At 30.2% G+C, this 23,273-nt stretch overlaps 3 protein-coding genes across 9 annotated transcripts in view; 2 read left to right on the forward strand and 1 right to left on the reverse strand.

Moving 5' to 3' along the window:
* Positions 1-344: 344 nt before the first annotated feature.
* Positions 345-8,780, forward strand: LOC106069336 (aminoacyl tRNA synthase complex-interacting multifunctional protein 1-like). 4 transcript variants are annotated; one of them, XM_013228970.2, is made up of 8 exons: positions 345-403; positions 4,286-4,404; positions 4,689-4,795; positions 4,921-5,034; positions 6,033-6,290; positions 6,637-6,848; positions 6,987-7,155; positions 7,662-8,780. In XM_013228970.2, exons 1-8 carry the CDS (start codon positions 383-385, stop codon positions 7,826-7,828), a joined length of 1,167 nt encoding a protein of 388 aa, XP_013084424.2. In that variant the 5' UTR covers positions 345-382; the 3' UTR covers positions 7,829-8,780. The 4 variants fall into 4 exon arrangements, with proteins under 4 accessions (XP_013084424.2, XP_013084427.2, XP_013084423.2 ...); XM_013228973.2 differs by having other exon boundaries at positions 368-403; positions 4,289-4,404; XM_013228969.2 differs by having other exon boundaries at positions 390-487.
* LOC106069338 (ran GTPase-activating protein 1-like) lies at positions 8,403-22,902 on the reverse strand. 2 transcript variants are annotated; one of them, XM_013228979.2, is made up of 17 exons: positions 22,714-22,902; positions 21,127-21,254; positions 20,672-20,731; positions 20,275-20,454; positions 18,842-18,976; positions 18,570-18,728; positions 17,059-17,172; positions 16,831-16,930; positions 15,974-16,058; positions 15,803-15,866; positions 15,375-15,458; positions 12,313-12,405; positions 12,111-12,155; positions 11,963-12,020; positions 11,731-11,819; positions 10,871-10,995; positions 8,403-9,769 (listed from the first exon to the last, which is right to left on the reverse strand). In XM_013228979.2, the coding sequence occupies exons 1-17, from the start codon at positions 22,820-22,822 to the stop codon at positions 9,700-9,702; spliced, it is 1,698 nt and encodes a 565-aa protein (XP_013084433.2). In that variant the 5' UTR covers positions 22,823-22,902; the 3' UTR covers positions 8,403-9,699. The 2 variants fall into 2 exon arrangements, with proteins under 2 accessions (XP_013084433.2, XP_013084432.2); XM_013228978.2 differs by having other exon boundaries at positions 12,313-12,408.
* The window catches only part of LOC106069337 (uncharacterized), a 40,673-nt gene continuing 26,704 nt past the window's right edge, over positions 9,305-23,273 (forward strand). Inside the window, exons 1-4 of one of the 3 annotated variants that reach the window (XM_056038201.1) lie at positions 9,305-9,436; positions 13,743-13,875; positions 16,383-16,417; positions 19,389-19,778. The gene's annotated coding sequence lies outside the window, so the exon portion shown is untranslated. The remainder of the gene's footprint in view (positions 9,437-13,742; positions 13,876-16,382; positions 16,418-19,388; positions 19,779-23,273) is intronic. The other 2 variants (XM_056038203.1, XM_056038202.1) reach the window with 2 other exon arrangements.

Genomic DNA, 23,273 nt, shown 5'->3' on the forward strand with positions numbered 1-23,273 from the left:
AATGCAGTATTTCACGTGGCTACGAAACCCCAGCTGCGACCTACATATTTAGCAATAACTAACGCAACCATAATCATGTCGTCATGTCTAGATTCTAGATCTAGATTCTAGATCTCATGACTAGACAGACATAGTTTTGATAGTACAAACTCATGATAAGACATAGATCTAGATCTAAGTCATAGATCTTTATTCTAGAATTAGATCTAGATCTATATAGATCTAGATCAATAACAAATCTTTCTTTTAAAGTGACATTCTAAATCTAATCTAACTCTAATAAGTCGAATCTACTCTAACTCCATGTATCTCTTTTTTTTTTTTTTTGGTCACATTCTAGATCTAGAGAGAAAACTTTTGGTTGGTTTTGTTAATTGGCTGAATGTCAACAGGAGTCTTGTTGGTAAGAAACGTGTATTCTTGAATAGAAAATAAAACCCCATCCCATTGCACTCTTGTCCAATCATAGTTTAGACTCTAGATCTAGGTAAATAAATAAAAATACTTTTATAGATCTTATGACTTATGTCAAGTTATGAGTCTTATCATTTATGACTATGTAGAGACGTAGTAGAATGTAGTTTAAGATACTTAGATAAAGAGTTTAAATAAAGCCTGTTAGTAGTGTTAGTGTTAACTTAGATACGCAATTCTATCTAGATCTAGAGGAGGCTCTTATAGTTTGAACACCCCATCGGATTCTCCTTTCTAAACGGGTCGCTTTTTTTTGTTTGTAATTCATTTGTTTTTATGTTTGGAGCTAAAATCGACGATTCGGGACTGAGCATGTCCAATTTTAGATAAGTTCTGGTAATTTTGTTCCGTTTTTCCAAAGCAGATGGCAGTTATTTAGATTCTCGGTAAGCTTGTATGTTAAGCTGTTATTTTAACCTCCCCCGGCAATTCATACCCATATAAGGGGTGAAGGCTATATCATGAGCCTGTTTGATCGTAGGCTGATGGGCATATCAAAATAAGCTTCCAAACATCTTTAGAAAGACATTCCAATCACATTTATACCGTTAGCTGTTAAATAAAATTAAAAAAGGGGGTGTCCAAACAAATAATAATGAATTCAGCTCATTCTCCTTTTTGAACACAGCAAAATCGTATTAAGAAATATTATTGGGATTAATAAATCTATGATTTTTTCAATGAATAAACATGACCTAGATAGAGATATCTAGAATATATAACTTATGAATGAAAGAAAAAGTGTGGGCTGCTAATTTGAAGCCAGAGACCATGCCCACTGCATGTGATCACGCAAGATAAGCTGGCGGTAAGGAGAGGTATACACTCAGCAAGTAGTGTCACAAACTATCCAACAGGCAGTGGAGGGAAGGGGGAGAGAGTCATGAAAAGAATTATAAGCATCTATGGGAGGGAGGGGATGTTAAGGTGTCACAAAACGAACTTCCAAATTATGAAAACAAGAAGAGGGTCCTTGGATGGGAGTTAAAAGAAAGACAGAGAGAAAATACAAGTAGCCTAGTAGAAAATATCATGTTTATTAAATTAAAATAATTAATTTATAGCTCTATAATCTATATAAATTTATTTCTGTCTGTTTCTACACATAGATTATATAGGTATTTAAATAAATAAACTATACACGATATATATATATATATATATATATATATATATATATATATATATATATATATATATATATATATATATATATATATATATATATATATATATATATATAAAGAGAGAAATAGAGAGAGTATATGAGGAAATAGACTATAAATACATATTGCAAAATTGAATCTACTTCTTTTACTACAATCTAAATAATTTTTAAGTAACACCGATATAATTTATTAGCAATTACATAGTGGTGTTCAACACCGGTGCTCACTGTTCAACTAAAGGAGAAAGCCCAAAAACTGCGTTCAAAATAGGAGCATGAAGTGACCTAATTTATTTTAAAATAAAATCTTTACTATGGGTGGTAATACAAAGGAACACAGCTATTTTTATAGTCCTTTAGTTGCAGAATAAGAATCTGCTTTCAGTTTTTTTGTAAGTTAAACCTTCACCAAATAAAAAAATAAAATAAAAAATTGACCTAGTTCCCGAAAGTCGGTGTTCAGTTATAAGAATCTACCATACACACAGATTGCTGATCTAGAATAATCAAATCTCATCTTATCTTTATTCTTATCTTTAATCTTATATGTCTATATATAAATTAATAAATATACTAGAACTAGACTATAGTATATATGATTATATGATATCATAATAATATAATAATAATAATAATAATCTTTATTATCCGTAAGGAAATTTGTCTTACAATTTGTGCATTACACCAAACAAAAAACATTATAACTATAAGAAACCAAAGTGTACATTCACACCAGACTCACTCATAATTTACATGTGACAAAGTTTATACCAGATTGTTCTTATTTAATGATTTGATTGCCATACTCATACAGACGTTACTTCAAAAAAGAAGATGATTATAATATTATAATATTATAATATGATGATGATATAATCGTATATTATATTTATATCTAGTCTTAAGTCTAGGTCTAGGCTAGCTTTAACTTTAATTAAGCTTAGTTTGTCATATTAAGTTATTAATGATATTTTAATTTTTAGCTCTGCCTCTGTCACTCTGTGTTTATAATGATTTTATGTTAATAAATGTTATTGAAACTTATTGTTTGTAGACTAATGTAAATGTTATCACTCACAGCGCCCTGAGTTTGAGTTTGAGCCCACATTTTGTTTGTTAACAGCGCTTTATAAATAATAAATAACATTAGACATTATTGTTATTTTATCATTCCATCTAGCTAGAGAATGTCAAGATGTAATTGTAATGCTGTAATTGGCTTAATCGGTTTTGAAATGAATGTCTTCACTCAATCAAGGATTGGCCTATTTAGTCACACAAGAAGTTGCAAAGGGAAAAGATCGTCTCTCGAGACGTAAAATGCCACAGTCTTCACTAGTGAAGTAGATCCAGATTTATTTCATGTATCTGTATGACAGGCAGCCTCTATATCTGTTGCTTTTTGGTCGTTCTGTAGGCTTATCCGTCCAGGGGATTGATCACTTGTGAATTAACTTACAAACCCAGTCCATTTATATGCTGACCTGATGAAATTTTCTTATAGTTTGAGGTACTTGTAGTAAATATGTTGAATTTGACCCACAACTCACAACTCTAGGTGCATAAAGTACAAATTCCAATAAAATCAATGAAAGGGACAAATAGCCACATATCAGAAACTAAAAACGTTTCTCTTGTCAAATAAAGGCTTGCACACTCTCCTCTCTTAATAAAAAATCACCCGCACACCTTTTATACTTCTTTAGAACCCATTGACCATGATATTACAACCAACCCTTGATTCTCAAAATCTGAAGCACATTAAGAGTGAAATGTACAGGAGATTAAAACTTTAGCACTAACTCTATACAAACATGATTTGTGACAGTATGTCTGAACTAAAATTGAAATTTAATACTTTGGCCACTGAATAAAAATGTAGCATTTGTTTTGGGTATTATCTAGGCATACTAACTATGGCCAAGACTATTTTTATTTAACACACTAGCTAGACATTTTAGGGTTTGAATTTTGGTGAGATTTTAATTTTGGACACTATCTTGACATTTTAAGTATTTTAAAGGTTGATAATCATAAAAATAAAAAATATTTCTCTTATCATCATTTTATTGCCAAACTGTAAGATTCTTACTGATTCATGTGTATATGATCCTAAACTTTAGTGTAAGCTTTCAATTAGAATTATATTTCTGCAGATATGTATAAAATTCTCTGTACCATATTTTAAAAATTATATATAATATATATATATACATAATATATATATATAATAATTAATACATATTAAAAATATCAAAAGCATTCTAGATAAACATATATATATTAGATGAAATGAGGGCTTAAAGGCAAAGCCTTAACAACACAATTACACAATGACTAAGATAAAAAATAATTAATTGGGGATGAAATGACAGGGGAAGAAAAGACTGGGTATGAAATGACCAGGAACCCTAATATTCAAAGTGAATTAAATATGATCTAGTCATAACTCAACTAATAGCAAGAATTAATTACTATTATAACTATTTTCCGGAAGTGTTAAAAACAAAATGTGTTGTATTTAAATTTGAATATAATATGCTTTTAAACTGCTTAATGCTGCACCTGTTCTGCTCTGTCTCTCTCTATAAATATATTATAAATATATATTGTATTCAAAGTTTATTATTATTTTGTTTTTAGCAGATGCTGATTAAATTAACCAGACAAGTGTTACCTCAAATCCATAATTTATCAAAAGCACTTTTAGTCACCTCAGCGTCAGGAAGAAATAATTTTCAGTTGAAACAACGAAATTTAATGTAAGGAAAATTTATTATTATTAATTTCAGAATGTTTTCTTTTCACTTAAATAAAGGAAATATTTATATATCAATTATTATTATATAAAAAAAATTTGCTGGAGATTTTAAAATTTGAGTTAATAAAATCTTGATGAATAAATATGACATAACATATAACTGCACCACTGACCTCATTTTTTACAAATTTGTTCATCTCGCTCCCAATTGCTCTTTTGTTAAGTATATGAGCTTTTTTTCTGCTACTGTATACTGATTTAAATATAATTTATTGTTTTTAATAGGATGGCGTCTGCTGCTGACTTTGAGAGAATAGATGGTAAAGCAGCATTAGCTGAAAAAATTCTGGCAGACCTGCAAAGTCAAATTGAAGCTATTAGGAAAGCTGCAAGTAAGATAAGAGTCTTCATATTTTTTTTTCAACTTATACACTTTCCTTTCCATATCTATTTGATTCTGTGGCAACACCATTTATTGGTTTACCATCACATGTTCATTGTTGTGTATTTGTAACAGTTCAAAGTGCTGGCCTAGAAGAAGAAAAACAGCTTATCAAGGAAAATGAAGAGTTGAGAAAAGAAATTGAATCTGTAAAAACTGCATTGTTTTTGGCTGAAGTAGGAAATGGAGGTAATTGTGCTCATCAATGCAAACTGTACACATAGTTACACACTTATTCAATAACTTGGGGCTTTGGCAGTTGGGCCACCATTGTTAAAGCTTTTACTAACAATGTTAACTCTTTTACAATTTTGTTCCATCTGGTCTCTAATCACTACCATTCTCAGGAATTTTGTTAAGGATAAGCTGATTTAATCCTTATGAATCTCTTGATGTCTTCCCCTTGGTGCAATTTTTTTTTATTTTGCAAAGCCTTGAGGTCTTGTTAAATCTTCAATGTCTGACAATGTTAAAATATCATCAGGGTCAGTTACCTTTATGGCTTCAGCAGACCTCTTAATTATGAATGAAAATAGCAACAGTTAATTGCTTAGGGTTGTCAATTTTACTTGCCATGTTTTAAACTTTGACATTTTGTGCTACAGGAAATTAAGCTGATTGAAAATACAAATATATTTGCTTAAAAATGATGTACTGATAATTAATACAGCAAATTTAATTTTATTTTAAACTTTTAAATTAATACATGTGATGTTCTTAAGGACTTTGTGTAACCCCTGTACAGAGCAAATCTAACTATACTTTTCCACCTAAAAACAGAACAGACAGCTTAAAAGCCGCCATCTAAATAGAATAAATTCCACATACCAACTCCACTGCAACAATGTTCCATCATTATAAAACTTTTAAAACTTCCTAAATTATCACACCTTAAACCCTCAATGGGGATAAGCTCTTTGCTTGACATAGACTTTAATGCTCCTGCACCAATAGGCTAATTGGGTAGCAAGCTGTCTTCATTGAGATCTGTCTCTAGTAGTGTTCTCAACCTCATCCCATCATAAGTCAATTGAAGATTCTTTTCTGAAACTGTTTCAATAGCTGAAAATATATTTTCAATGCATTTGCATCTTATCATTACTCTAAAGAGCTAGAGTTCTTTAATATTCATTATGTAATATATCATCTTTATCCCAGAAACAAATTTTTTTTTTTTTAATTTGTAGTTCGCCAAGTACAGCTACCAACTAAAGCCGCACTGTCAGCATTCTCAACACAAAAACTCAATACATCTGATTCTGTTAAGGTGACAAACCAAGTTAAACAGGAGTCTGTCCCACAGAGCTCACAGCAAGCAACTGAAAAGAAAATTGAGGACTCTGGAAAGAAGACAAAGCAAAAAGAATCCAATAGTGGAGAACCTGTAAATAATAAGAAGGCCAAAAAAGAAAAAATAGAAAATGTTGAAGAAAGTAAAAATGCTGGTAAGTACAAATATTTCTTGATGTTAGAAAAACTGCACTGTAAATTGCCTTCATCTATATTTAGCCAGTGTTGTGGAACAAATCAATACTTAACATTGTATCAGTGATTGAAATAATTATTTCTGGTTCTTTTAGTATACTATTCATTTCATACGGACCTACTTCTCTCAAAAGATGCTAGTGAAAATTTAGTTTAGTTAATTAAGTAAGGACTGACAGTAGAAAGTGTCAACTACAGTCAGTCTGCTAATACCTATAAAGTATACACACCCTACCCCAAGATGAACAATGATCTTTTAATGCTTTCATTGTAACCAATATTCTTTTAAAATCCAAAAATATCAAGGTGACACCAGTTTGAAAAAGAAAGCCAACGCAGATAATGATAGCGGTGATGGGACTGTAGATGTCTCTCGATTGGATCTGCGTATTGGTAAAATTGTCTCTGTTGAAAAACACCCTGATGCTGATTCTTTGTATGTGGAGAAAGTTGATGTAGGTGAAGGTCATCATCGTACAGTTGTTAGCGGCTTAGTGAAACATGTTCCAATTAATGCAGTAAGTACCGGTATAACAATATGAAATATGTTTTAGAATCAACGTGAACTTACTGGTGTCAAAACTCTGACATGACACTTCAAAATGTATCTTAGGAGTAAAATCTAAAACTTAACTTTATGAAACATTTGTTTACAGATGAAGGATCGTATTGCAGTATTTATGTGTAACTTAAAACCAGCCAAAATGAGAGGAGTTCTTTCAGAAGGGATGATCATGTGTGCATCTGGTGCAGAGAAAACTGAAATTTTAGTTCCCCCAACAGATTCTGTCATTGGGGACAGAGTGACTTGTGAGGAATATCCAGGTATTTAATAGCGCCTTTTATGTTAAAAAAACAAACAATCCCCATGACCCGTCACATGTTGCAGCGTCATTAACAGTATAGCAATGCTATCACTTTGCCAACTTATTACTTTATTTTAGTATTTATCTTCCTTCTTAGTTTCATGTCCTCCAGACACATTTTGTATGTGTATTTTTCTGTACCAGTATGCAATTATTGGTGTGGCATTGTTTAATCAGACATTTAAAATAGATCATCAAGCTACACAACAGTTTAGATTATGCTTATTAAACTAATATTGGTTTAACTTAGAGAAAAAAAGTAAATTACCACATCTCCTACATAACACTTATCCTAAGCATTTTCAATAAAATAGAAATTGATTCATTCATAAATAATTTTGTTTTTCATAAAAGTTACATTATTTTAGGTAGTAATGGTTGTTACCAATTATTTCCTTTTTTTGAAAAAATAATTCTTTTTTCTAACATTATTTAAACAATCTAATGTATTTGTTTTATTTTTAGGTACACCTGATGTGCAGCTGAATCCAAAGAAGAAAATTTGGGAAACATTAAAACCAGATGTAAGAACCAATGCAGACAGAGTGGCCACCTACAAAGGTGCTCCTCTATTAATAAAAGGAAAGGGTGTAATAGTAGCTCCTACTTTAGCCAACACACAGATTTCATAAAAAGTTTTTTTTTTTTAGAATAGTTGTTTCAGCATTACATATTGGCTTAGTGTAAATGAACATTCATTGTTTTTTTTACCTATTCCATGGCTGTATTATAAAGACGCTAGTAAAAATTTAGTTTAGTTAATTAAGGACTGACAGTTGAAAGTGTCCAGTACTTTTTCTTCATTTTCATAGAAATTTAAAATTGTGCATATTTGTAGAAAATATTTTGTCATTTTAAAATAAAAATAATTGTAACCTGATCAATGCAACTTTGAAAATATTGACTGAATGTCTATGTGGAAGCAGTAGAGCATGTAGCTTGAGCTAATTGAAAAGTCAACTCCATACTGTTACATTTAGCAAAGAGTCAAGTGTTAATTAGTTATAAGGTCACCATTCTCAGAATCCAGCTGCTATCAAAGGATGTTCTTTTTGAGTCCAATATAAATGAAGTAATGATATAATGAAATAAATAGTTGCAAAAATTATCCACAGAATTGAATGTTTTTGTTTTTTTTAAATCCGTTATTCCATAAATCCCCTTCATGATCATGTACACATGTCAAAGCTTTTTTTCTCTCTATCCTTCTACAAACACCAACATGGCCAAATTTTTCTCACATCAAAAACTTTAAAATTGGAAAATACTGATTTACATTGATTCTAAAATGTTAATCTGGGAAAGGGAGGGGATGATACAGGTTTCAAACACAACCTTTAAAAAATGTTAGTAAAAATAACAGACTACCTGATCATTGGTGTTAGAAATGATTTATATGTATATGTACTGGTATTTTGGTATTTATTACTCAATTCACAAGCTAAACTCACTTTGTATCATTTTGTAGGCCATTTATGAATTACAGGTATATGCTATATTGCCTTCCTTATGTGAATTGTTAGTTTATATATACTATACTGTTGATGATTTGCTGTGTTGTTTTAAATAAAAGATCATATTGTCTTCACTTTAGTTTGTTTTTTTAATATACATATAGCTTGAAACAAACGTTTACACCATTCTATCAGTTGTAAAAAAAAAATATAAAAAATCCTTGAAGTGTGTCACACTCTAATGCACAAGTTAGAAAGAGATGGGTTGGTAATGTGGGTCAAAGATTTGTGTGCATGTAGAGGATCATATTCTTCTGCTGTAAGTCCTTAAAGAAAAATATGCTAATAAGTAAGAAGGGGACACAAAAAGGTTGGAGGAAAACAAATATGTAACTGTCTAGAAGTCTTGAGAGACATGGTTTTTGGTCATTAGTCTCTTGTTCAGCAATTATTAATTTTGCTTTACGCAATAATAATATTATTTGTCATTCAAGCAATTATACTATTCATATGATCTGTACAAATAATTTTTGCTTTTTTTGTGAATTTTATTCATGGAAGGAATAATTTTTGTATTGAAATTTAACTCAAGAAAAACTGTGTTCTACACTTTCTTCTGTGTATTTATAGAGAGAAACATCAGAACTTTCAGATGTAAGACAAAGAAGTAAAAAATAGCGTGAACAACAAACTCTCTAAACAAGATTGTGACATAGTGTTTTTGTTCAAAATATTTTACTGGCATTATACCTAGCATTTTTTATTCTAAATAATACAAAGAATGAGGTGAGTAAAATGAAAATTAAAGTACAACCAAAATTGTTTAACTATAAGTATATACATCCAACAATACCAGCAAATGTAGCAGCAACAAGTACAAATATAAGATGACTGCTTTTGAAAAGCTTGATGCAAAGTAAAAAAAAACACTTTCAAATAGATTTTGACTTGTATTTAACAAATGTATAAAACAAAATTCTAGCAAATTCAAGATTTTTTCATACATTTATTTCTATGTTAAAATGTTTTTTTTCCAATTTAATCCTTATTTAAAATGCATACAATGTCTGCAGCAACTTGTGTCTGATTTCAGGTATTTTATCCAATGTAGGGTGTGGCCTGAAAAGAGAATAAAATTTCATTACACTTATTTGTCTATTTCAACAGTTTCAGTATGACACCATTATTACAAAACCTCTGAAATTACTTCAGTTGGTGTGTCATTCTTAAGTAAGATTTGATACTAAAAGAACTTTGCTCGGACCTCATTTAATGGTGACTGCATGGCCTCACCATTTATACAAACACACACAACAGTACATATACACATAATAAGGACAGAGAAAGAATTGGTTAGTCTTTAAAATGCCACTAGATCTTTTCTTCTATCGTGAACTTGTGGAAATGACCAAGCAAAAACCCATAACCCAAGACTCTAAAAAGCAAATGTGCAGCCTTGAAAAAAACTTCCAATGTTGTTAGGCATGCACTCGATTGGAATTTGAAAGGAAAGTGGGCAAGCTTAAAACCTGGAAAAGGTTACACTCAGTAAAGCTTAGGACACTGGAGTGACACGGGAGCAGATGAAGAAAGCTGCTCAGAACAGTGTTCAGTAGAGAGGTGTGTTTGTGGCCCTATGCTCCCCTGGGGGGTACAGGAAATAGTAAATTCTATCTGTATTTACCTGCCTATAGATTATATTTTTTTTTTTAATTGAACAATAGAAAACAAAAAACATGGCGCAGTACGGACTACTCGACAAAGAAATGAAATGGACATTTGATTTAAGTACACAAACAAAATTGTGTTTTAAAATATTATTACCAATTTGTCTTTGATTCAATTAGTTAATCTAAGGTATGTTTCCTTATAATTCAATAAGTATATCTAGTGATTATACCCTGTATATGCCATGCCAACTTGATTAGAAAAACTTTTTTTGGACTAGTAAATTTCAATTTTTACTTGCCCTATTGATTAGTAAAGAGGCATAATGTTAATTAAATATGCTTTGATAAAATAAATGGGTGACCTAACCTTGTTTGCATAAAGAAAAAAATGCAACTACTAAGAAGGAACAATTTTTTTTTTTATAATGTCATGAGCTTTATTTATTTAGGAGCTAATGAAAGAACAAAGAATCTGCCAGATTACTAGCAACAGGAAACATACACAATAAAGAAAAACACATTTTCAATATATATATAAATAAAGACCTACTTGCTGACAAAAATCTGAATTATGTCTCTAGCAAGCTTTGGGAAGTAAGATTGTCTGACCACATGGTCTAATACCAATAAAGCTCCATCAATTTTAGCTGGGGGCTTGTATTTTTTGTCTTCTCCCTGTAGAAATAGTATAAACATTTTTACATTTAATTTATCATCTCTTAATCAGAGGAGTGAAAATGTGCTTGATTGTTTTAATAATGATAAAAAATAAAATAAAATACAATATATATTATCTTAAAGCTACCCCCCCCTTCCCAAGAGTCATCAAAGTTTTTTTTTACGAGCTAATATCAGCAGCTTGTTGACAGAACTCATCAATTGTTTTGGTTTGCAATGACATAAATATGAATCACAAGATGCACATAGAAACTTTGCATCAGATTTTAAGACACAGGGTTTAAGATAAATGAGATGCATCAAAGCTAAAATGTTTCTGGATTTCATGCAAAGAGTGAGCCTCAATATATATAGAAACAATTTGCTATAAAAACGTTAATATAAAAATCATTTTGACTTTTGGAATGTATTGAAATTATTATTGATTCATCAACATGTTTTGAGGAAATCTGAATAAATAAGTTAATAAAACTGTAGTTTTTTTTTTTCAAAATGGTGTCACCTTCTATATTAAGATTTCCATAGTTTAGTTTGGGATGGTGACTGATAATCTTATGTAAACCTGCATTTCCTGATCATTAGACTGAACTAGTTAGTTTTGAAAGAATTGAACTTGGGTACACATCATAACACTATAATTTAATAAGGTGTAAAAAGTTTAAACCATTTTCAGAGACAATACAACATGACAATTGTTGAGCATTTTTTTAAAATAAAAAATGTAATACTGACCTTTAACAAGCCAAGACATACAAGAATAGCATTAGCCACTTTCACCCCAGCATTTGGATCTTGATTCAACAAATTCTGAAGCAGCTTATCTATCATACAAGAATAGTGTCAATGTAAGACAAAAATGACAATGCTTAAATTGAAATCATATAAAAAAAATAAATTCAATCATCAATTAATAAAGGTTAAATATGAACTAAATACAAGCGAATTTAAAATATTAACTAAATACCAGCTAATTCACAAGCTTTGGCTTTAGCTTCATCCTCTTTAGAGACAACAACTGAGACCTGTTTGGATAATAAGAAGAAACTGGTTACCAAAGTACAAAGAGCATTGCTCAAACATTTTCAGAAATCACAATTTTGTGTTCTACTTACTTTTGTAAACATTTCTGCCACTTTCTCTGCCTCTTTGGCATTGGTCTGCAAAAATACAAAACAAGTTAGACAATAGTGTATGCATGATGATACTGAGAGGAGAGACATATCACTAAATGTAATTCACTGCTTGTTTGGACCTACTGTTAGCTTAATACATAGATACCATTCTGAAATGAGAAATTTTTTGTCCATCTCTTACCCCTAGTTCTTGTAAAAGAGAATCTGCTCCACTGTTACCAAGTTGAAGAAGTTTTGTAGGTGAAGGGAAGGCTAGAAAATCTTTGGCAGTGATCTGCTGTGAAAAAAACAAACAAACAAGAATGCACATGAGCAGTTAAGGTTATTATCTAAAAATGAAAACAGAGGATCCGGGGAAATAAAGGTCACAAACATTAAGAGTCTATGCCATTATTCAACACACACAATAAAGGCAAAAACCAAGACTTTTGTGTGAATAAAGCTAGTTATTCTTATTTTCATGACCAATATTATTCAAATGGGGTAATCTTATGCAGAACTCATCTTAAGTAACTGATTTGGTATTAATGAAATTTCTTACAGCTTTATCCTTTAAATTAAGAATATAATATATACTTAGTGTCGCTAGGACTAGAGAGATGACCATTAGCAAATATGAGATGTAAATCTTAAAATCTGGTGCTAATACTGGTTGCTCCAGTAAAAAACTACAGATGATTTTAAAGGTAATAGAAGCAATTATAATTTTTGAAAAAGGAGAAGGGGGAGCATTAACAATTCTTAGAAACATGCAGCAGTAAGATTTATTTATCCTTAGACATAAAACTCAGAAAGCAATTTTAGGTAACTGCTTCAGGCTATTAATATTATTGTAGTATAAATGAAGTATAAATGAATCTGATTCTGATTGCCTTACATATCACTACCTAGTAAAATGTATTATTGCAATATAGCAAGTCACAAATTATTCCATCGCCAGCATGATTGTAGTTGATCTCAAATATTAAAAAACTATTTAAAAAAATATTTTTCATTTTCAGCATCTAAAGTATGAAATTTAAAAAGAAAGAGCAAAAGATCAGATGCACACCCCAATAGTTCAAATTTAAAGGAATGTGCTCCTGATCTATAGGTCAGCAGGTCTAGTTCTTGTAGAGGCATTTGATTGGTACTCTGCAATATAACAGGATAAGAAAATGCAGGCAGGCCACTACATCTTCAATGACCTTCTTGGCAGAAGGCTCTTTAAAATCTGTACCAATGTAAAATAATATGAGTGTCCGTTTCACCTGTTCTGCACAGAGGGCCATGGATACATTCATGTTGAAGTAATAAGGTCCATTTCCATTGGGATGATTTGGAGCATTTACATAATGTTCAAAAGTTTAAATATGGTGGGTTGCAGAGGGGAAAATGTTTGCAGTTTAATCTATTTAGATGGAAATTTCAACTTGTCTTTTTAGTTGGAACATTTTGATATTCTCTCTGTGGGAGATGAACGTTTTCATTAATTAGGCATGTTTTTATCTCTATACATAGCATGGCCTATGCTCCCTTAAGATGACTGACTTTCATTAATAACTGCTAGTTTGCATTGCCTTTAAAGATGCTTAGCTAAAAACTTGTTTGTAAATGTTTTACATGTTTCAGATGTTCCTTCAGAGTTGACTACTTCCTAGTCCAAACCTCCCACAGGATGACGGGGGATGGGAGCGGGCAGAGTTTGAACCCAGGACCATCAATAAGTCTGAACGACAGTCCAGCGCACAAACTGCATGACCAGGTAGCCATCCTCATAGTAATATAAATAATAGCACCATTAATGACCCTGCTTCTTACTGCTATGCATGACTTTGTGCCCTAAAATCCATTGAGTTGAAACTGATGTTATAATATCTAATTGTTCCATTGTGGATTATAAAAGACAAATCTGATAATGTGTTCATTATAGACTTGCTTTCAATAGCCTGTAGAGAGAATAATTTTGCTTAAGCTGAAAATTTGAGCAACAGTACACAAGAACTAGCCACACACTACCCTTTTTTTTCATGGGGTAACTCTAGTCCGTCCAACTTGCAGAAATAAAAGAGTGATCTTTCCTTTAATTCTTGCGTGCCCAAACTCTTGAGCCATGAACAGAATTATATATATAGAGATTAATAAAAAAAAAAAGCAATTTTAAAAGCATTTCATCAGATTTATTTGAAGTTTGTCATAACATTATGAATGTTAACATCAGTGATACAACAAATTGTAACAATAAAACACTTCAATCAAGTGAAATAGTTGGCCAATAACTCAAGTTACTCAAGAATTATGAAAGCGCCTAATTATACACCATAAAAATTTCACTTCTATTAAGAGCACTATTAAAATACGAACACACTACAAAATTATATAAGTTGACACTTAAAAACATGTAGAGATTTACAAACAAACGGCAACATAAATGATTTTCATATATCATTCTAAATTATCAGAATATTTATAAAGGCATTTAGAAAAACTTTATTTTTCATTCAAAAAATTAAAGAAAAAAAAACAACAACAATCAACCCCGTAAATACTGCAGTATAAAATTTTACATAAATAATAAATATTTAAAAAAGCAGGAATGTAAGTATTCCTTTTAGGAAACAAAATGTTTTCATTGTAAAAGTGAGATATCTTCAATACTGTGGGCTTTTTAACATAAAAACAATGAGTTTGACAAATGTTTAATATCTTAACAATTAAAAAGAAAAGTATTATAAATTCACTCCTAATTTGTAACTATAATCATTTGGTGGGTGACATAGAAAAATATTTTAAAATTGCACATTTGCGCACTGGTGTTTAAAACTAAGAAGAAATTGTTCATGAAAGACTGAGCTTGTCCATGTCATTAGATAAATCATCAGGAGAACTCTCCTGGAAAATAAAAAATTCTAATATCAATTTTCTAGCTTTTCTTATAAAATGAAAACAAAAAAATAATTTTTTACTAAGATGTGACTAAGCTCAGCCATTTCTAAATAGTGTAATTTTGTAAAAACTTTGATTCAACTATACTTTCTTGTAGAACAAAAAAAAAAAAAGCCCTCAGACTAAAGTTTTATTATTATTAGTCTAATGATTAAATCTCTTATCCTTATTAAATATATTTTGTGTAAGCATCTTGAATGTGCTCAGAATAAAAGTGAATTAATGTATGTAATATTTAACTTTCTTACATAACTCTTCAAGTCCAATACTAAAATAATTAAAAACAAAAAACTTTCAAATAAATAGAAAAGGACTTACAGGTTTACTTGGTGTGATTGCTGTTCCTTTCACTTGAAGTTTCACATCTGTACTAATGTCACCTTCTTCATCTTCTTCAGGTTCCTGAAACAATTAGACAGTTTTTGAATGTGTTTAGCACTAAAGATACTTAAACATTAATAATAATAATAAATAATAAGCTTCCCTTTTATGGTCAAAGATGAGTACAAAATCTTTTCCTATGAACTCAAAGATGACTGTAAGGTGATTTTAATAAATTACTATATAATTTGGACATATAATTTAAAAACTCACAATGAATGCATTCATAAATGTATGGTCCAGATTTAAAAATCAATTTAATTTTAATTTGATGAAGATTTTTAAATAGTACAATAGTTCAAACATACAGATAAGTGATAAATGTTAAATACTGTTATAATGGTTATATCTCATTCAGTACTTACTTCTTCTTCATCCTCTTCATTTTCATCTTCACCATCTTCTTCATCGTCAGAACCTTCATCACCACTGAAAATTTGAAAAAGATTAATAATAAATCTCAAAGATTTCTGCAAAAGCTCTTGTTCCAACTTTAACAAATTTGTGTATGTTATCTTATGTTTCAAAATGTTTACCTTAGTGAGCCCAAGACATCCTTAAAGCCCAATGACTCAACCATACATTTAATATCTTCACATCCTTCCTCTCCAAAGTTATTGGCTGCAATACAGTTTCATTATTACTATATCACTTGTACTTGCTAATAAAACAACAATTAGGCAGATAAGCCAATATACATTTACATACAATGCAAACAAATATAAAGAAAATAATTTGTAATGGGTTTTATAAAATAAGCATAAACATATGAATGAACTGTCTTTTTAAACCAACCTATTTATAACAATTTAAGTATGCTACCAGATATTAATATCTTCTAGAAAAATTAATTTAACAAATATGCACACATTTATACCATGTTTGCATCAAGAATGAGAAGATGTCTTGATCATGTCTTTAATGCCTTCTTCTTAATACATTCAGATAAATGTACAGGAAGCACTTCACATAGAAGTACGGTAAGTGAAAGGCTATTTAGAAGTACAGGTCCCAAAGCACTTAGCAAGAAGTAAAACAGATAACCTAATGTCTAAGATGGCCTCATTTACTCCTAAGAGCATGACAAAGATTTATTAATTATCTCCTTAATTATTTTTCCACATTCTGACAGAATTGTTCATTTTTCCCATTTGTACATTCTACCCTGTTATGTTATACTTTAATAACATTTTCGTCTGTAATCAGAAAACATTACTTTTGGTGCAGAATTATAGAAGAATGCACGCTCTTTTTATATAACACAAATTATACTTTCTAAAACCAAAAATTAATATAATTTAATGGGGTCAAATCAACTACGATGGTATCGTTATTTGGAGAGAGAGTTAAGTAAATAAGTATTACATGTAAAATAAATGATAATTTTACTCACCATCTAAATCTAATTTCTCAAGAAATTCCTTTGTCTCCAAACTTTCAATAATATCAATAGCACCAGTTTTGTTGATTTCATTTCCACTCAATATCAATTCCTGGGAAAAATGTGTTTAACATTTCTGACACTTTACTTTACTGCACATACAAATACTAAAAACAGCCTTAAATTAAAAAAAAAATGTTGGTTACAAGATTCTAAGGTAGCAAAATTTGTTCTTCAAACCTTTAGGTTTTTGTGAGAATTTCTTAGCACATCAGCAATAGCCTTTGCACCTTCTGTTCTGATTAAACAGTCACCAAAATTGATCACCTCTAAATTTTCAACTTTTGGTAATGCCTGGTGAAAGAAAAGTATAAAATTAAACACTAGCTAATTTAAAACCCTCCTCATCATGAATAGTTCAACATATTAGAAACTTATTTAATCCTAAACAGTCTTTAATATTTTTTGAGGAGTTGACAGCCAGATTCTGAATTAAATTCTAGCTGATTCATAGTATTTTACAAGAAAGTAGAAAAATCAAATAAAACAGACATCCAGTTAATTTTTATGTAATATTTTATTTATAACAATGAAAAATGTTCTAAACTTTATGTCTGAATGTTTATTTTTGAAAATGTATATGTGAATGGTACTTTTTGAAGCACTTGCGAAAGTGCAATCCAGGGTGACGTAACTAAACAACATTGAAAGTTTCACAGTAGAATATTGTCTTACGCCCACTGCCAGATGTTTTTTGTTACTGCAAAAACTGCAGTATTTAATCTTTCTGTTTGGAAAGATAGCTATGAAATGATGACTTTTGTTTAGTCTCTAGTTGGATTTCCCCCCGCCCCAGATGCTGTGAAAAACGATCTTGGTTGAACTTTTTATTTATTTTTTAGAATAATTTCACGATTATCATTTACTTTCTGCTGTATAAAATAGTAATTAAAAATTTAGGAATCAGGAAGTGGAACAAAAGTTTGATATTGAGCTTAAATTCGATTCTAATTATTATGGCCAACTGGGTGGGACATTCTACCAGAGCGGGAAAAAAAAAGTCCCACCCAGTGGGACATTCGACCGGAAAGGGTTAATTGTGTTAGATTCTTTACGGGGTTCACTGGGAGTACTTACGAACAATCACTGAGGATTGATACAAAAGGAATCCAGAAAAACTTTAACTTTCAAGTTTATTGTGTATTCCATAACAAGAAACATCCATCCATCCCCTACTACTCAAAGATCTAGTTAAGATCTAGAATTTAATTTAGATATTCGTTGTCAATATCTAGATCTACATTGGATCTAAAATCTAGAGTCCAGATCTATATTATAGATCTAGACTAGATCTTTTATAGCAGACAGAGATTATTCAAATTTAAGAATTTTTGTATATATATATATATATATATATATAGATCTATCTAGATCCAGATTTCATCTAGACTGATTCTTTCTAATGACTGCTTATGTTCTAGATTCAAACTTTTAGATTTTTTTATTTTTTTTTTACCATATAAACAGACTGATATTGGATGAGCACATGTGCAAATGAAATCAAGTCTTAGTTCACATTTTCCAGCTAATGGAAAATAATAAAGTTTTTATTTTTCTTATTTTTTTTTTTTTGCATGGAAAAAAAATCTTAAATATTTTGGATAAATTTTTTTTTTGGGAAAAATATCAGAAATAATGAATCCGACTAAATTTCTAGGAAAATCCAATCAATGTATGTTTTGTGTGTTTACCTTTGCTATCGCTTCTGCTCCTTTAGCAGTGAATGTGTTGTCATTGAGATTCAAATGTTTCAACTTGGGATTGGCTGCAATGGCATCAGCAAGAGCTGAGATACCAGGATGATTAATTCCATTCTGAGGCATTGCCAGAAACTCAAGGGTACCTATTGCCTGAATAAACACAAGACTTCATGCTAGAAATGAGCCAAAAAAAAAAAAAAAAAAAAAGCAACAAAGAAATTTTTTTTTGTTTAAAACAAAACAGAAAACTTTTTTTCTGGTACCTTAAAGGCTGCTGCCAAAGCTGTTGCCCCCTCATTCTCAAGACGATTTCTTCCTGATATGAAAATTTTCAATGACAGTGGCTGACCCGCAGCAACACTACTTTTGTGACACTCTGTAAGACAGTCTGCTAACATCTACAGGGAGATTATAAATATATAAGCATCAAATAGATATAAAAATGTTCTACACAGCATGTTGTTTTTGACATAAAAATAACATTGTGTAATACCTTTCAGCAGTTGTCTAAAAGTAAATGTTACTAATTTCAGTTTCTGTATTTATAGATTGCAGTAATGAATAGATTAAAAAATTAATTATAATGTATATGCTACTACAAAAGTAGTGCACTTGACATAGCAAAGACTTCATGCTAACAACATCATAGATATTGACACAAGACACAGATTTATGTGATGTTTGGCTGAGAAGTGCAAGTAAATGTAACTTTTCTTCAAAAGAACACCTAGACATCATAGAAAACATTACAATGCATCTCTGTGTATTTGCTAAGTCAAGACTTTCTAATTAAAATTGTGTTTTTCACAGAATCCACCAAAGAAACTTTAGCAAATGCTGTGACCAAGGCTAATAACTACAAAGAAGGAATCAATCTTAAACAAAAAATGTCAATGTGATGATTAGGGTAATCTGTGCAAGTTCATCAATCTTGTTAGACAAGATTCCTGTGCTTTCCAGTTTTATGTTTTAAACATTTGACATAATTCATATGCATACTGGGCATGAGAGAATTTGGATCTAAATGACTTTTAGTCCCATTTTGCTTTAGAAAACATTTTTGTTACAGTGAATCTTACAAAGTTTGTGGTTCTTGGGCTCCTTAAAACAAAAGATTCAAAAGCAGTCACTATTTACCAAAATTAGCAGTCAACAGTCTGAAGTATTACTAGCCTTCTTATAGATAGCACACAGAAACAGGTAGGCAATTTGACCAGCTAAGCACTTAAAATGTTAATGTGTCTTATAATTTTCTATATGTAGACTAGTTAGTATAATAAATAAATACTTTTTTTAGACTAGTGCTAAGTACAAGTACTTTCTAAAATATAATTCTTTGCTTTAAATATTGTATTTGATTATCTGAAGAAATAAAAAATGGACTTCAGGCTATAATGGAAACTTTATACTTAGCAAAAATCTCATCATTCAATAGAATGCCTTGATTTTGTAAAATACTGGTAACATAGACATTTGAAACCTTTAAAACTATTGCAGTAAACACATTTTTTGTAAAAACAATTTTTTTTCTTATTAAATTTAAAATAGATAAACAAGAAAAATCTAGAATTCAAAGAATGATCATTTTAAAAACAATAAAATAAACAAAAGACACTTTTAGGTGAATTTGGTTAAGCATTATCAATGTTATGTAAAAAAAAAAAAGATGCACGCCACTGTGTATGTATATGTTTACCTTGCCTCCACCAATGCCGAGACCATTGTTATTGAGTCTCAGTTCCTGCAGACTATAACAACTTTCACTTTTAAGAAGATCAATCAAGCCTACTACACCATTTGGACCAAAGGCATTGTCACTCAAATCAATTTCAACCAATCTGCACTTGGCACCTATAATGGCTGCCCCTAAATGTTTCTGTAAACAAAATATAATACAATCAATTGCTTTAAAAAAAATCAAATTTTAGTACATTACAAATGCATGCATTTAAAGTAAATTCAATATTAGCCTAAAAGAAAAACATGGTGGACCTAGTTATAACTAAAATGCAAAATGAATGTAAAAATTATAAATAATATAGAGTCACAATAAACATAAATAAAATCAGCATTTAAAAATAAAATTAACTTACTAAAGCAATTGGTATTTCTGTTTTCAATCGCCCTGTAAACATATCACTCCAATGTGCCCTCTGAAATACAAAATAAATCAAGGTACTATTATTAACACTGTAAAGTTATGCCAAGAAGAGAAAAAAGAAGTAGTAGCAAACCAATAACATAGTTCTAATTTAAAAAAAAAACAAACTATGAAATTATAAACAGAAAAGTAGACACTTATAAATTGATTTAGTCAAGATTATTCAATTGCAATTTGCAACATGCCATGTGTGTTTTCTCTAATCATACATAATGTTTGACACTATGATATTGTTTTAATTAAAAAAAATTTCTAATAATAAAAAAAATTTTTTTTTTCAGTCTTTGCATGGGAGTTGAAACTTTTAAAAACTGGAAATAGTAGCTATTGGGTTCATGTCTACTCATATTATATGAGTTCAAGTTAAAATGAGGAAAAAATGAAAACCTCAAATTCTGGATGATGCCCAAGAGCTTTTGCAATTTCTTCAGCAGCATCCACACCCACAGTGTTTCCTTCCAAACGCAATGCAGTTAGATGATCACATTTTTTAATGGCTTGTACAATTTCTTTTGCTGCAAAGTAAAATCCATAATATTAATACATATCTAGTCTTAGTGCACTAGTATATATATAATATAATTCATTTTTTTATAAGCTGTGTAACAGATGTAGTAAATGTCTATCATTAAATTGGACTCAGGATCTTCCTAAAAATCATGCAATTCAAAGTCCCAGTCTTCACCAAGATTCTAACTCGAGAGTTAGGGAGGTCTCTTAAATTTCTGACGTAACACTGAAAAATGTAGGGTATTGTTTTTTTCAAATTAATTTTTTATTTCTCTAGATTTATCTTCTTTTAGGCCTATGCACTTCTACCAGGGATGCTCCCACACCTCCAACCACCTCTTATACCCCTCCAAATAGTTGGACAAATGTTAAGTAACAAAAATGACACTTATAATTATAAGATAAGTCAATATAATATAAGTCGAATGCTAATAACTGTAAGTGTAGTCATTGTAGATCAAGAAATCCAGATCTCAGTATGGCGGATTATACAAATGGGTCTAATGAATTTTTCTTTAATTATAAATGTTTATTAATAAATTTAGCCATAGAAAGAAAATTTTGCTGATTTTGTATTTACTTAATTTTTAAAGACATTATGATCATTACGACATGGTCATAACCCCAATCAGTTAGATCCTGTACCTTAGCGCCTTAGGATTAGATCTAGATATCGCCGGGAAAAGTCATGAACGTATTTTCCCACTTAAAATATTATTTCATATCTAAAGATCTATGATAATGATGTCATTAATGACAATGTTAAGTAACAAAAATCACACTTAAAATTATGGGGAGGATTATCTATTGGCTACCAAAGCTTATTAGGCTCTCCCTCAAATAGATAATATCTGGATTTAATTTATTAATTGCCTTACGTCTCAAAATAGCTTAGACCTAAATAAGTACTACGGTAATGCGTTACTGGGCTTAGCACCGTCAGTTTCTAAGCAGAGCTGATCAGTGATAGATTATAGATTCCTTCGTCGATGTGGACCATGTGAAAATGACTAAAATCTGTCTGTCTTGACATGGCGTAAAAAGAAAATGATATAAATAAAAAAAAATATAGATTATAACACTTTTGAAACACCATACTTTTCACAAAATTTTAAGATTATAACACTTTTAAAACACCATACTTCTCATGTGTTTGATAAGTTCTTAATATGTTCGATAAGATAAGATATAGGTAAAAAAAGTGTTCGATAATTTAAGCTTTTGAAATCATCGACCTGACTCACTTTAACATCAAATATAAGTTTAACTTTGAGTAGTAATAGAATAAAAAATGTCTACTTTTTAAGCAAAATGGATGAGGAGTTCATAGATATAATCAGTTTTTTTCTAGGTCTAATTTTTACGGAGATACACAAATTCAAACATAAAAAATGTCGGCGAATGAGCTTAACTTGTTCGATAAACGTTACTGTAGATCTAGTCTAGAAATTCTAAGAAATGTACCATCAGCAGCTGTGTTCAATTTTAATCCTTTTCCTTTGAAACTCAATTCAAATTTAGGACTAACTGTAGCTTTTGCAAGTGATTTTGTAACATCGTCTATAGTGGTCATTTTGCAATAGTTCTTGATGTTGTTAAAACAAATTTAAACAAAACACCGTGGGTAAAGCAAAAATTGAGTATAAATCCAGATTTTATAATTTTTCAGGTAAATTCGCAATCGGGTTATGATTAATTTATTTAACTTTAGGTATGAATGCAAACGTCAACTTCACTAAAAATATCATAATTTTAAAATTATGTTGTTTCTTTTTAAAAATAGTTTAGCAATATGTTTCTACTTTATAGAGAGTTAATTCTCATTATAAAAATAAATAAATATTTAAACTTTTGTTTTGCATTATCTGGACAAATAACACATCAAATTAAAAAGTAAGAATTTCCTTTATGACTTAATCTTATTCATTTAAATATTTCTTTTAACATGGAGATTTAAAATATTTTTTCTTCCAATAAATGTAGAATCTAGATCTAAGCTCTATGCCATACATGATGATAATTTT

Source organism: Biomphalaria glabrata, chromosome 8 (genome assembly GCF_947242115.1).
Source record: "Biomphalaria glabrata chromosome 8, xgBioGlab47.1, whole genome shotgun sequence".
Taxonomy (NCBI): domain Eukaryota; kingdom Metazoa; phylum Mollusca; class Gastropoda; family Planorbidae; genus Biomphalaria; species Biomphalaria glabrata.

Coding starts and splice junctions, on each gene's coding strand:
- LOC106069338 (XM_013228978.2), bottom strand. CDS start 22,822: ATGACCACTATAGACGATGTTACAAAATCACTTGCAAAAGCTACAGTT. Junction 20,455..20,671: donor CAGAAATACCAATTGCTTTA/GTAAGTTAATTT, acceptor TTTTGTTTACAG/AAACATTTAGGGGCAGCCAT. Junction 17,173..18,569: donor GAGCAGAAGCGATAGCAAAG/GTAAACACACAA, acceptor TTCTTTCACCAG/GCATTACCAAAAGTTGAAAA.
- LOC106069336 (XM_013228970.2), top strand. CDS start 383: ATGTCAACAGGAGTCTTGTTG. Junction 404..4,285: donor TGTCAACAGGAGTCTTGTTG/GTAAGAAACGTG, acceptor TTTTGTTTTTAG/CAGATGCTGATTAAATTAAC. Junction 6,291..6,636: donor TGAAGAAAGTAAAAATGCTG/GTAAGTACAAAT, acceptor AAAAATATCAAG/GTGACACCAGTTTGAAAAAG.